The following is a 14409-nucleotide window of genomic DNA, read 5'->3' as shown; positions in this document are numbered from 1 at the left end:
TAAAACCCAGGTTAATCAACTTTTACGGAATAGAAAAGTAATTTATTACGAATATCAAGCAAAACATGCGCGCAGAGAAGAAGTCTAGCAAAGAGGTGAAAACATAGAATCACGAGAAAAAAGCCACAAAACAACAGCGGGAAAATGACTAGAACAAATTCAAGCTTAAAATTAAATGGGGAGACGGAGGCTGGCGGCGGCGAAATGGGGAGATATTTTTTTCTCTATCTATTCTTCTTTCGAACTTGCTTCGCAAATCCCTCGTCCCCCCCCCCCCCCTCCGATCACTCACTCGATCTCTAAATGTCTATAATTTACCAATATTTTAAGCCGCAATTACTTAACCATGCTGATGGAGCGATTCGCAATTATCGATTCTGGCTTCGATGGTTTTTTTGTGAAATTCTTAGAAATAGGCTTTATATTTAAAATGAATTTACAAACATTTGTTTCAGGATGACGCAACTTAGCTGATTTTTACAAAGTATCACAAATCATGGTGCAAATTTTATTCAAAGCTTTTGTTTCTCGGCTCAAGGCAAAAAAAATCAAAACTAGCGAAAATCTGCAAATTATCAATGAATTTATGAAAATATTTTTTTTTTCTAATGTTTTATGTCTAAAGTCGATCAGTGGTCCCAAAATTCAAAACATGCCTTTTGTCCAAAAGTGCCCTATTTGATAAACAAAAACAAAAATAAACGTTATATAATGTATTTTAAATAGTTTACAATCAATTGTACAAGTTTTTCCAGTGAAAATTTAAATTCTCAGCAATATTTTTTTGCCCCCTTAGTTTTTGGGGACATAACTTGATATTAAATTTCGCCATGGTTAAGTCTTAAAAATAAAAACAAAACTGTCACAAAATAAATAAAAATATTAATATTTAAATATTTTCCTAATAGAAGAAAGATAGCTAAAATTTATCACTTATTTGACTTGACTTTTCTGTTTTCGAAACAAAAATAGGATTTAATTAAAATAACAAATAAATTGAATTGAAACGAACAAAGTTCATTTATCTTAACAACATCTTTAACCATTTGAGGCCTGAATATTGATAAAAAATATATTTTGATATAAAGGATGGGAAAATTATACAAAGGATCATACGAAAATTAGAGAATAATTTTTTTTCATTTTGAGTCATGACTAATCAGAACTGTAAGGGAAAAATAATTTGGGAACTTATTAGCATATGCATAAAGCAGGGGTGCTCAAAGTTTTTGAATGGCGAGCCAAATTTTAAGCTCACATGAGCTGGCGGGCCAACCGTGAAAAAAAGTTTATTTAAAAATATTAATTTTAAAACTTAAATTAGAATCAAAAATCACTTATCAGCTTTTTTGGTAATACCTTGTATTGTTCTACATTTTTGTCATTTAAATATTGGAGAACAGAAAATTACATTTTCCATCACAAAACTAAATGAAAATAAATGAAAATCAACAAAACTAAAAAATGCAGAAAAATCCGTAAGCTTTTTATTGCAATTGGATGATTTTGTGGCTGAAGACGATCGTAATCTCTCAAATAGAATGAAATTGAAAAGATTTAACTAAATGCACTTGTATTTCCTTAAACATTTTATGATAATTATTAAAAAATTAAAGAAAGTGACACATACTTTGAAAAATTGAGAAATTTCATTTTTGAATAAACTGCAACAATAATGATAAATCGTTGTAAAAGGGGTTTTCAACAATTTTTCCTCCAATTTCATTAAAATTTTAATAATTTTTGATATGCCTGAATCAGATGTTTGTCAATTAAAAATTAGCATTAGGATAAAAGTGGGATTTCCCGGAAATTTTATAATTTTGGCACTCTTCATATTTAACATTTTTCATGGACACCTTTTTTTATGAAACTTTTTGCATTTTGCCATTTTGCATTATTAGTTTTCCCATACATGTTTCCATTCAATTTTGCGAGGTATCTTGACAAGGCATTTTCTGCTCGGTCATAAAGTTTTACATTCATAACCCAAATGTCATGAGTTCTAATCCCGAGGTGGAAGGTATCTAAGTGCATTATAAGTTTGAGGCCTAGTCCTGAAGAAAACGGCCACCCCGTGCTATTTTTAGAGTTTCCTACTTAAGTAAAATTTGAACGTGTTATAAATCAATTACAAAAAAAAATGAATTATTTAAATGAAATTACAATTTTCAATCACATTTAAACATTCAATAAGATAGATTTTTCAACAAAATGCTTGTGTAGTGTAGTCGGGATCAACAAATCGTCACTTGTGTGCTATCTTGTGACACGTCTGCTGTAAAAAGATAGGACGTGTTACAAGATAGCACACAAGCGACGAAATGGATAAACAATTTCTTTAATATGAACAAAACCTAAATTTTGAAGAATTTTAAAATCATTTAACAGATGGGCAAGAGGGCCACTTTACATGATCTTTCAAAATGGGGCCGCGGGCCACAAAAAATCACCTCACGGGCCACGTTTGGCCCGCGGGCCATACTTCGGTCCTTCCTGGTATAAAGTGATAAAAAACAAATGCTTATTGCAAATAAATTAAAAAGTTTTAACATTTTGCATGCATCATCATGCGGATATCCACTTAGAAAAGAAAGTTATGATTTTGTTCTTTAATAGAATGAAAACCAAATGACAACTCTTTCAAACCATTTTTTTTTAATATTTCATATCAATGATTCTGAGATCCTCTAATACGACGTGTAGATAGTCCGTATAAAATGATTAATTTATATACTTATGTGTTCGACAGGTTTGACCATGATTGCCTTTAAAATTTGAAATATGGCCAACAAAGTGTTTATTTCACCCGCTAAGATAAAAAAAATAAAAAAAAATTTAAGTTATTTTAAATGCATTATTTTATATTCTTAGCTTCTAATTTCAGGCGACGTAAACTTTGAAAAATATTTGCACCGGCCTTAAATGACAAATTGCAATTTTTCAACATTTCAAAACAGCCTTTTTGACCAATTTTTGGTAATTGAATGAAAAATTCTGATTCACATTAGCTTAGTTTAAGTGTTATAATTTATGGTTTTTCGTTGTCTTATTTTGACTATAAAGCAAAAATAAGAAAACATATAACATTTTTTATGATTTGATTATTCGTAGATTTGATTATCCGAAGTGAATTTTTTTCCAGGGCCTTCGGATAATGGTGTCTGGACTGAAATTGTTTTTTTTTGAGATGATTAATTTGAACAGGTATTCAATAAATATTGATGCTTTATTTAAAGTTAGACTATATGCAAGTTGACTGTTTTAATGTGACTTCTAGAGTCTTTTATAATGTAAATTTAGCTTTTTGGGCGTTTTTGAATACCTCTGACTAAAGACAGTTTCAAAAATACCAAAAGCAAAAAAAAAATATTGAAAAAAATGTTCAAAGGACTGCTTTAATATATAAAAAAAACTTCAAACTTTTCAAATTATTTTTTAACCTATAACTTGTCCTGTCCTCTGGCCATCACGGTCAGTCTCCTCTGCAGCACCCCAATGTACTCCGCAGCCCGTTTGAGGGTTTTCACTTTTGAGACGCGTTTCGCCGCAGATCGGGTCGCTGGCACCATCTGGCGCAGTCTAGCGAAGGCTTCGTTCACGGCACGCACACGGACGCGTTCTCGCTGGTTGCGCCGCTCGATGATGACCGTTGAGGAAGATCGTGGCTGGCGGGGGTGTTGCTGTAGGGGTGAGGGTGTGTTGTGGGTGGCGAACGATGATGATGACGATGATTGGGAAGGTGGGTATGCTGGAAGAAATGTGATAGAGAAATTTGAGCAAGAATCAGATAGATTAAAATTTATCAATGTATTTCAGCAATCTGTTTTATAGAATATTAAATTTTATTCTTAGTAAAGAAATTGCACTTATTGACAAGTTTTTTTTATTATTTTTTTTTCCAAAATTACTATCAAATCTGAGGGCAAAGCAAAAAAAAAGATATTTATTAACGATTTGTTTCAAATGTATTCTTTTCCATCATTGACTAACTTATTTCATAGTTATTCCTCTCAATTTCATCAAAAAATTAGAGAGCAAATAATAAAATAGGCTAAAACAAATTTTATCCAATGCGGCGACAAAAAAAAATCTTTCTCATTTTCAAGATGTTTCAGCAAAGAGTATTACAAAATGCATTATATATTAAATGGAAATAGATTTCCGAAAAAATGAGAGTTTTGCAGCTTTGGGGTCTTCAGAAGAGTTGTTGCAAATGGAATCGGGGAAACTTTTGGTTTGGTTGAAATTAGGGGTGTTCACGATTCGGGTGATTGTAAAAATCTAACTTTTCAGGAATATTTTTGGGATTTTTTTTGTTGTCTAGAAAATTGTTAGACTTGCTAATACATTCCGCAATATAGACAAAGACTCTCACAAATCGTAGCAATTCAGGGTTAAATTTAGGAGAAAAGCTCTATTCGGGGCACTTTTAGAGCTCTAGAAAACAAACATTTAAAATTTTTGATTAGTCAATTTGGACATAAGAGCCATAAGTTACAGCCATTTTAAGATAAAAAAGATGCTAATTTAAAGCTTAAATAACTTGATAAGATGCAGGCCAAATTTAAAACGCCAGCGATCTACCACTACAAAGGCTGAATGAATCTCAGGGGTGTTTTGCTTAAAACTCGAGTTATCTGCATTTGAAAATGTCTAATTTTCAAGACAAAAGTGTATCGAACCACTCTAACGAAATTCAAAAATTGTTCAACTATATATTCTTCCATATAATTTTGCCCGCTGAATCTGAATCTACCCTCAGAATTGAGCTAAAGTGTCAAAATATCGATTTTTGGACATATTTTGAGTTTATATGTAATATTATGATATGAACCCAAATACGAGCAAAAATCGATTTTAAATATTTCGGATATATTCATTACATATATTCCTTTATTTTTTTAAAATTTGTTATGCCCTTACTTTTTTTTAAATTTTGACTTGAAGGGAAAAAAATATTTTCACGAATTCTTACAAATTTTGCAGTCACACGAAGAAAAAAGAGTTCTCAAAATCGTGAACAAGCATTCACGAAAATGGGAACCACGAACAAAGGGTTTCAAAATCGTACCATGGGATTTGAACACTTTGTTCGTGGTTCCCATTTTCATGAACGCTTGTTCACGATTATCATTGATTATGCATTTTGTAATCCTTTTTTAAATATTTTAAAAGAATATGTTAAATGTTTAAGAGACATTAAATAACTAAGTGAATTACATATTTTTCGTTTTACGATTTTATTCAATTTACAAATTTTTCAATAATGAATTCAAATCAAAGCTTCATTTATCGAGGTTTTTAAGCGAAGATGGCGTTCGAATGGTGAACGCCCGAAATGTCAAAATCACGCAGTGGTACCAACATTACGGAAAAAGTGTGCCATGGCATGACAGCCACATTTTTTTTCTAATGTTGGTGCTACTGCGCGATTTTGACATTTCAGGCGTTCACCATTCGAACGCCATCTTCGCTTAAAAACCTGGATTCAAGATTAACTACCCTGGAGTTACACATACAGCGAATTTGAAACATTTCCAGTCATGCTAGTGAATGTGACACTACCTTAACAAATTCACGAATTCATATAAGAAAAACAGCATTGGCTTCATAACAAGCATTTGTCATAAGTAAACAAACCAAACAGAAGCAAATTCAAAACCCGATATTTTTGATGGTAAAATGGATTAAAAATAAGCAAAAACAACTTCAAACAATCAAATAATGTCGTCCGATATTCAAAGCATTTGCAGAATTTGCATGCACGGTGAAAACGACATGCAATCTGTGTTTGAAAAACTTGAAGATGCATTCATCGCACAAATTATCTTTGAGTGCACTGCTGTTCAGGTAAACACAATACTTTGGGACAATCAGTGTTATATGGGCAACTAAGTCTGTTTTTTTTTTTAATTTTAGGTTTTCGAAAACGATGGTCTTCCGGAAAACATTTGCCGCAATTGCTTGGAAGAGTTGATCAAGTTTCAAAAATTCCAACAAAAGGCCCGAAACACCGATATTGCACTGAAAAAGCTATTTCAAGAAAAGGTCGAGATTAAATTTGAAAAGCCTGCACTGGAAATTGGTGACGAAGGGCCACAATTTGAAACGGTGCTGGCCGATGAACGTGGTGGTGAATTGAGTGAGGGGAACAGTGAAAATGACGGCGGAGATGTGATAGTAAAGAACGATCAAAATGGGCATAACTTGCAGTTGAAAATGTTTGAAATGATCGAAGTTGATCGAGGAAAGTTGCTTTGCTGTGAATGTCTGAATCAATTTGAAGGTGAAGAACAACTTCAAGAACATCTTAGGGAGAATCACCCAATTGAGGATGGTTTACAAAAGAGTAGAAAGCATCTTTGCAAGCATTGCAACCGATCTTATTCGTCAGTAAATGCTGTTCGAAATCACCAACGTAAAATTGAATCAATCAGCATTATATTTGAGTGTGAAACGTGCAAATTTCGAGCTTACAACGCTCAGAAGTGCACCCAGCACGGTAAAACCCATCATCAGAAGAAATCCCTAGAGAAGGCTCAACCTTCGTTGGAAGAACTTTTTGACCGCCACGGACGGCTGTGCTGTGCGCTAGGCTGTTTGGAGATGTTTGAAACGGAGTCGCAGTTGATGTCACATGCCCAAGCTGTTCATAGGATCAGCCGAGTTGAGACCTCGCTGGCGGAGGAAAAACCTGTAGAATGTAACATTTGCTTCAAGCGATTCAAGGACGACGAATGCTTGCAGCGACATTTGCGCTTCAAGTACCAGCCTTCGAAGAATATCTGCACAATTTGTGGGGCGAAGTTTCCCAGTTTGTCCGCGATGGCCATTCACGAGCGGAGTCACACCAAAGAGAAGCCTTTCAAGTGTGAAATTTGCTGTAAAGCGTTTGGAGATAGGCAGAGTGAGTAAAATTCATGATTTTGTCAAAATAGATTCTAAAACTCTTTTTTTTTCAAGGTCTTAGACGACACAACGTGAAGCATACCAATGTGAGGCCCTTTATGTGTTCGATTTGTGGGATGAGCTTCAAGCGTAAAACCGCCATGCTTGCGCACATGGCCGTTCATGAGCCGGGGTTGAAACAGTTCAAGTGTGATAACTGCGAAAAACGGTTCCGCAACAAGGCCAAGATGCTTTATCACATGAGAACTCACACCGGAGAGAAGCCGTACCCGTGCCGGTATTGTGAGAAGTCGTTTGCAGATTTTTCGAACCGATTGAGACATGAAATGTCGCACACTGGTATGTTACTCTATTCTTGTAAATTATCATTTCACTAATTTTTCAAATGTTTCAGGCGAAAAACCATATAAATGTTCTTACTGTCATTTGGAATTTGTTGCGAAACGATCCCAACGAGAACATGAAGCAATTCACAAAAGAAGAGAGGCGAATAAGATAAATACGTAAAACTTTAAAATAAAACAAATATTTTAAATTACTCGAGCATTCTCATTTTATTTATCCGTTCTGCTATACTATTATACTTTAAACTCAAACGTTCACGAAACTTTGATACATACTGACACACTGGATGATGAGATTGCTCTCTGTAGAAATGCATTTTCTCTGGTCAAAAAAACATAAAACAAACTCTACTCCCGCGGTGGGGGCAATCGGTTCTTCTCCTTGAAGTGTATCAACTCGTGGCGCATCCGGTTGGTGTGGTCGGCGAAGGCGGAATCGCAATGTCTGGAAGAAAGATGAAATGTGTTGCATTGGTTTATACTTTTGATTAAAATATGAAGTTTCACACTTTGTGAGCATGAGCATGGTTTACTGTCAAATGAGTTGATACTCCGTTAGATCAGATCAGCTGAAAAAAACATTTTATGACACTGGTTCCACATGCAAGGCTCCATAAAATTTTGGCAGCTGAGCATACAAAATGTTGCGTACATATTTGAAAATCTGTACCCTATGAAGGGTTTTTTCTGATCGGTTTGGTGTCTTGGGCAAAGTGGCAGGTATTGATGAAGAATATTAAAAAAATGGTTCAGGGAAAAAAAACTTGCGGATTTTTGAATTAACTTTTTTTTACAAAAAAATATATCTTTATTTCTCATTTTTTAATGTGTTTTAGGGGTCAAAAAAAAACCTTTACGTAAAATAAAAATTTAATTCAAACAAAATGTTTACTTCAGTTTTTAATGTGAAATCAAAATTGCAATTGAAAAATACTAATCAAATTATTTTAAGAATGCACCGTTTTCAAGATATCTAGAGTTTTTTTTTGAAAAAGTCCTTTAAACTATTGTGTTTCATATGTTTATAGAACCAATTCAAAAAAAACTCTAGATAAAGCCACCTCAAGTTTAATTCTGAACTGAAAAGATCCAGTTTATGTTTTTTTTTTAAATACCCGGGCAGGTGGAAATAATAAAACGGAGGTCATTTCAATTACAAGTCCTGTTAAGATATATAATTTTGTTATCAGAAATTCATGAGCATCGGTAATGAGAAGAAAAAATAATAACATCCTCAAAACTTAGTCTAAAAATTGTTATTGAAAAGATCTTATGAGAAAGTAAGAGAATACAGCAATCATTGACAGTGTTATTCATGTGATAGTCCAACTATTTAAAAAAAATAACAATCATAGCCTATATTATTATTATTATTATTAGGGGAGTTTGGGGTAATATGGACAGTGGGGGTAATTTGGACACCCCTTTAAAAATCACCCTTTCTTCGGATATAAAGTGAAAACGACAATTTAAGTGATAAGGCTAGTATTAGTAATGGCCTAGGAGTATGGACAAACCTAAAAAGTTGGGATATGTTAAGTAGTTTTGGTATTATATGTAAAAGATTCCAATGGCCGGTTGGCACTGCCTTAAGTTCTAATATTCGAGGGTTGGGAAATAAGGTTTTGCAGGGATTATATGGCTAAAAAGTGAACAATTTTTGTTTAAGGGGGTTGCTTGGATGATGCCTGAGATATGTACACTCAAACCCCGATGGTTTGACACCAACTGTTGTCAAACGAACGGGGTCACTTTTTAGTTTCACACCCCTTTTACACGGAGTTCACACACAACGTTTGTTTTAATAGTGTGCGTGAGCGCCGTGTAAAAAGTGACAGTTCGTCACTTTTTAGTTTGACTTTGACCAACCAACGGGGTACAAACTAAAAAAGTGTCAAACGAAAAAGTGACCAACCACCGGGGGTTGAGTGTACGCATAAATTTTGTGCATTTTATCCATTTTTATCACCAAAAATTGCAATTTTTGATAGAACATGCTATGGGGGTAATTTGGACATGGCTTGTGGGGTAATTTGGACATACCTGAAAGTCTACCTGTCATTTAAATTTAAATTAATTTATTTCAATATTCGAATTGATGAAAATCTGATTGCTGCACATTTGGCATTTAACTAGACTCTAATGTTGATTTTTTTAATTAATTTCTTTGACATTTATAATTTCTATGCTGGTTTACAATAATATTTAAATTTGAAGGGCTACGGAATGTAAAATTAAAAAATTGATAGTTTCAGGTTACTAAGTTCTATAAAAAGATTTGTTTAGATAAATCTAAACGATACCTTAATAACTAAAAACTATACTTGTGCCTAATCCAAATCAATGTTTAAATCATTTTGGAATGAGTTATTAAATTATGTATACTACACTGAACTATTTGTTATCTTCCTATTGAATTATAGTTCTATCACAAAATCATTTCACCTTTGATGAAATATTGTTAGCAAAAAAACACTTAAAAATATAAAGCAATTACAAAACCAGGTTGAAGGATAAAAAACATGCTCAAAAAATCAATGTTAAATTCATTCTTCAACATGTGTCCAAATTACCCCACAAAAGGTGTCCATATTACCCCACAAGGTATGTCCATATTACCCCACAAGGCATGTCCAAATTACCCCACAAGGCATGTCCAAATTACCCCATAGGGGTGTTCATATTACCCCCACACAAAAATGTGGGGGTAATTTGGACACCTTTTAATTTTTGCGATAAAAATGGGTTTTTCATCAAAATTTATCGAAATGAATGACATTTTTCCATAAAATATGGTCTCTATTATCCTCTGGTGTCATCCACATTCCTTTAAAATATCCATACAGCCCGTGGCACAGCAATTTCCTTAGGGTGTCCAAATTACCCCACACTCCCCTATTATTTTATTGCAGAATTTTAATAGACCTATAGGAAAATTTTGATTAATTCGTCGCTAACATTTCAATAAGCGCTATGTCTCACGCAAAGCCTATGTTTATGGCGCTTATTGAAATGTTAGCGACGAATTATTCATAACTCAATTTGCTATATTTTTTAATTTAGATTAATATGGCTAGAACAATGAAAAAATTTTAACCTATTTTACCAAGGATATTATTTTGGTCTTTGCAACAATTCTTTTTAGAAAATTAGAGAAATTAAAGTAGAGATTTTAATTATTGATATACCCCCCCAAGGAAATAGAATATTTATTCGAAAATTTTCTAAGTTACAGTAACCCAATCTGATATTTAATTTTTTAATTTGCCTAATATGGCCAGAACCATGATAAAAAAAATTACCAATTTTGTCAAGGAAATTATTTTGGCCATGAAATGTGGTCTTTGCACCAAAACTTTTATGAATGATAAAGAATTTGAAAGTTAATTCTTTTAATTTTTGTATACCCTCATAAATGTTGTGCATAACAATATATTTTAATTTCACTTGGATATTTTGCCTGGTCTCTGATAATTTTTTTTTTTTCAAATGTCGAACAAAATTAGCAGATTTACTGATTTTTTTCAGCATTTTGAAATATGTAAGGCCGTTGCAAATATTTTTTGAAGTTTATGTCCCTCGACTCTGACCAAACTCGAGGGGGGGGGGGGTCCAGTTGTTTTGCCATCATTAGTTTCCAAAATTTGTAAGTATTGACGAAAATTCTATTTTTTTGCGAAAAATAAAGTTTTTGCAGTGTTGTACATTGGAATTTCATAAAAATTCAATACATTTTTAAACAAGCCCAAAAAAGCATTTTAGGGTGAGCGACATAAACTTTGAAAAATATTTGCAACGGCCTAATATTTATTTGAAACCAAATAATAATATTGAAATTTTAAATAAGCTAATAATAACAAAACAATATCAAATTCTGTAATTTACTAATGCAAAAAAACATATCTCACCAATACAAAATTGTGTTATCGCCGATAACATATCGGAAACATTTTTTTTCTGTTATCGGATTTTTTTGTAATAATTTTTTAATAATAATTTTTAAAATAACAAATTCTGACCACCTTATAATAACAGAACTTGAACTTTTTCAGTTATTTCCACCTGCTCGGGATAGTGTCCATGATTGTCCTTTCCAGAAAAAAAAATCAAAAAGTTCAGAAAATTTACAATAAAATTGCCTTAGAGACATTGAAGATTTGACCTACGAAACTATTGGCACTACGCCCCCCGGGGCATGGCCTTCCTCTAACGTGGGATTTCTGCTCCAGCGCCTCTGACGAGACAGGAGAAACCGGGACCGACGTTTTACTTCACCATCCGATAGAAGCTCAGTGGATAAGCGGGAATCGAACCCGCGTCTCATAGCATCATCGGGATCGGCAGCCGAAGCCGCTACCCCTGCGCCACGAGACCCACCTATGGGATTTGACCTATGGGTGCTAAAATACGTACATTGAACAAAAGAAAAAAAAAAGCAACAAAATTGGGTCCTAAAATTAAGCTTAAATTGGTGATATAATTGTTCACAACAAATACAAAAGGGCGAAAGTTTAATAATCTGTAAATTTCGAAGGGAAATTCGAATCAATCAGACAAATTAGCTGTGGGAAAACGATGGAACGATAGGAAATGCTATGAAATTTGTTATTATTTTTATTTTTGAGGTTTAGCTACAAATAAACAGTTTTCAATCTGGAAAATGTAACAAAAAATCGATTTGGTGTCTTTGCCAAAGTTGCAATGGTATCAACTGTTTTGTCTCAAGCGGGTTGAAATTGTTATGGGAATAAAATACTATGAGAAATTATGTTTTTAAGATGTCGTTTTTAAATAATGTTTCTTCTTCAACAATAAGCTTAATCAATTAGCTTGACAGTTAAATATTCAACAATTTAAAATTTTCTTGATCTGGTTTAGGTTTGAGTTTTGGGTGGGTCATTAAGTTTGACAATAACTTTTCTTGAAAGGAGATTCTTAAAGACAGATTCTACCTCATAGAAATCCCTGAAATCCGAAAAAAAATCACTCACCTGCACGGATACGGCCGCTCCCCAGTATGCGTCCTCATATGATAAACCATCTTGGTCTTCACCCGGAACGCCTTATTGCACACCTCACAAACAAACGGCAACTTCCCTTCATGGGCCAACATGTGCGCCTGCAGGGCCGCCTTTTGCTTGAACGCCTTCCCGCACAAATTACACACAAAGTTCCACTTTTTAGCGTGCCGCCTTAGGTGCTGCTTGAGCTGCGTTTCCGTGTAGAACTTCTTCGGACAGATGTCGCACGGGAAGTTGCGCTCGTTCCGGTGGATGCGCTCGTGCAGTTCCAGATCGGCGGGGAAGGCGAACTTTTCCCCGCAGATGGCGCACTGATGGCGCTTAGGGCGGTACTTCCGGACGCCGTGCTTCTCGAGTCCGCTCTCGGAGTAGAAGCAGCTGAAGCAGACCTGGCACTGGAAGGGTCGATCGATGTTACAGAGACCGAGGTTGGCTTCGATTTTGTTGTGCTTGTGGTCGGTTTGACCGTGCTCGAGGAGGGCTTCCTGGGTTGGGAAGGATTTTTCGCAGTTTTTGGCGCAACACAGCACACCGAGTTCTTTTTTGAGCTCTTCGGGGACGATTGGGACCTTTTTGTGGTTGTGGGCGTGGGTTTTCCGACGCATTGGTTGAGCGCACCGGAACTGGCAGATTTTGCACTCAAAGACTCGATTCAGCTCTTGGATGTTGGTTCGATGGCTTTTGACGGCTCGGACGGTTGAGTATCTTCGATAGCAGATCTTGCAGAAGTTACTCTTCTTGCCGTTGTCTGGCTTGAGACAGCTCGCGTGAGTCTTGCCGTGGCTTTCCAGCTCGGGTAGGGTGGTGAAGAGTTTGAAGCACTTGCAGCAAAGGAACTCATCCGGAGTGACGGGTACAACTATGAACACCTCCATTTCCATCTCGTCCATCTCGTCTGGCGGAGGTGGTGGCCTCGGCATCTTTTTCCTGCCTCGTTTACCCTTTTCTTTAGGTCGCAACGGTTTATCCTCATCATCTTCCTCCGAGTCTGAATCTTCTTCGTTGGAATACTCCGAACTGCTGCTAGAATCGCTTTCCGACTCTGACTCTGACTTGGGTTTTCGCTTGCGACCTCGTCGCTTCGCCAGAGGTTCTTCATCGCTTTCTTGTTGCTTAACTTTGGGTTTTCGACCTCGTCGCTTCGGCTTCGGTGAATCCAGCGATTTATCTTCGTAGTCCAAACCGGAAGAAGCGTCCGAAAAGACCGCATCTTCGTGATAGTCTTCTATTTCAACCTTCAAAAAGGTTCCCGGCTTTAAGTCCTCAGTGACTTCAACGTCTTCCACCTTTACAACAGGTTTCTTGTACAATTCCCTCAGTGATCGATCGGCGTCTCTAGTCTTTTGAATAAATTTGACAAAATTATTTAACTCCTTGAAACAATCATCGCAAATTTGCTGTGGAAGCTCGTCATCTTCGAAAATCTAAAAAGAAATCAACCTCAGTTAGTTGCCCCAACAAACCCCAAATACCCCCTATTAAACCCTTACCTGTACGGCGGTGCACTCAGTGATGATGGTCGCAATGATTCGGCCCTCGAAAAAGCCAAAGATGGACCGCGGTTCCAGTGCACTCTGGCCGCACGTTCGGCACGTGTCCGCCGGGCACGGTTTAAGCTCCATTCGAGGGCGATTCGTGGCTCGTAACACACATAAATTGGACAAAATTCGGTCTACGAGATCAGTGATATACAAATTTGTTTTGGATTTTGACAAGCGTTGGATTAAAAATACGCGAAGAGGATAAATAAAGTTTTTTTTGAGGAAATGTTTCAAAATGTTCAGGCTCGTGTGCACATCTAGTGATCCAGAGAAGTAAAATTAGTTATCAAATAAGTATTGCAATCTGTATCTTATCTTCGAAGCAAATTTTAGAACTAGGCAGTTCTGAATTACTCTGTTTGCTTTCAAAAATGTCCAAAAAATTCAAACTGTCAAGCTGTCATTTTAATAAAACCTGCTGCCGGAGGTCGTGTCTACCTGACAACCACGGTTTCCAGTTTGTTCGATTCTAAGAAGATTTCTTGGCTATGAGTGGCTGTCCCCTTCAACGGCCACGGATACCACGGTTTCACTGAAAAGGTGGGAACGGTTAGGTCCAATTGGAAGAAATTATTGAGTAATTCTGTTAGT

The 14409-nt window shown here is 35.6% G+C and overlaps 3 protein-coding genes across 3 annotated transcripts; 1 reads left to right on the top strand and 2 right to left on the bottom strand.

Annotated features, from left to right (window-relative positions):
* Positions 1-3443: 3443 nt before the first annotated feature.
* Positions 3444-5538, bottom strand: LOC120413853 (achaete-scute homolog 2-like). The gene is made up of 2 exons (XM_039574809.1): positions 5523-5538; positions 3444-3751 (listed from the first exon to the last, which is right to left on the bottom strand). Exons 1-2 carry the CDS (start codon positions 5536-5538, stop codon positions 3444-3446), a joined length of 324 nt encoding a protein of 107 aa, XP_039430743.1.
* A 107-nt stretch (positions 5539-5645) lies between these two features.
* On the top strand, positions 5646-7448 carry LOC120413833 (zinc finger protein OZF-like). The gene is made up of 4 exons (XM_039574788.2): positions 5646-5853; positions 5923-6910; positions 6967-7251; positions 7307-7448. Exons 1-4 carry the CDS (start codon positions 5728-5730, stop codon positions 7417-7419), a joined length of 1512 nt encoding a protein of 503 aa, XP_039430722.1. The 5' UTR covers positions 5646-5727; the 3' UTR covers positions 7420-7448.
* An 8-nt stretch (positions 7449-7456) lies between these two features.
* LOC128092727 (zinc finger protein 250-like) lies at positions 7457-13989 on the bottom strand. The gene is made up of 3 exons (XM_052707164.1): positions 13768-13989; positions 12248-13701; positions 7457-7701 (listed from the first exon to the last, which is right to left on the bottom strand). The coding sequence occupies exons 1-3, from the start codon at positions 13897-13899 to the stop codon at positions 7605-7607; spliced, it is 1683 nt and encodes a 560-aa protein (XP_052563124.1). The 5' UTR covers positions 13900-13989; the 3' UTR covers positions 7457-7604.
* Between the last annotated feature and the right edge of the window lie 420 nt (positions 13990-14409).

The sequence above is a fragment of the Culex pipiens genome, chromosome 2 (assembly GCF_016801865.2).
Source record: "Culex pipiens pallens isolate TS chromosome 2, TS_CPP_V2, whole genome shotgun sequence".
Taxonomy (NCBI): domain Eukaryota; kingdom Metazoa; phylum Arthropoda; class Insecta; order Diptera; family Culicidae; genus Culex; species Culex pipiens.
Note: the sequence above shows the minus strand (reverse complement) of the source record. Positions and strands in the feature narration are given on the sequence as shown.

Excerpts from the sequence above, each read along its gene's own strand:
- LOC120413833 (XM_039574788.2), top strand. The coding sequence starts at position 5,728 with ATGTCGTCCGATATTCAAAGCATTTGCAGAATTTGCATGCACGGTGAA. Across the intron at positions 6,911-6,966 it reads AGCGTTTGGAGATAGGCAGA|GTCTTAGACGACACAACGTG; the intron begins GTGAGTAAAATT and ends TTTTTTTTCAAG. Across the intron at positions 7,252-7,306 it reads ACATGAAATGTCGCACACTG|GCGAAAAACCATATAAATGT; the intron begins GTATGTTACTCT and ends CAAATGTTTCAG.
- LOC128092727 (XM_052707164.1), bottom strand. The coding sequence starts at position 13,899 with ATGGAGCTTAAACCGTGCCCGGCGGACACGTGCCGAACGTGCGGCCAG. Across the intron at positions 13,702-13,767 it reads CTGAGTGCACCGCCGTACAG|ATTTTCGAAGATGACGAGCT; the intron begins GTAAGGGTTTAA and ends ATTTCTTTTTAG. Across the intron at positions 7,702-12,247 it reads GAGCGGCCGTATCCGTGCAG|ACATTGCGATTCCGCCTTCG; the intron begins GTGAGTGATTTT and ends TCTTTCTTCCAG.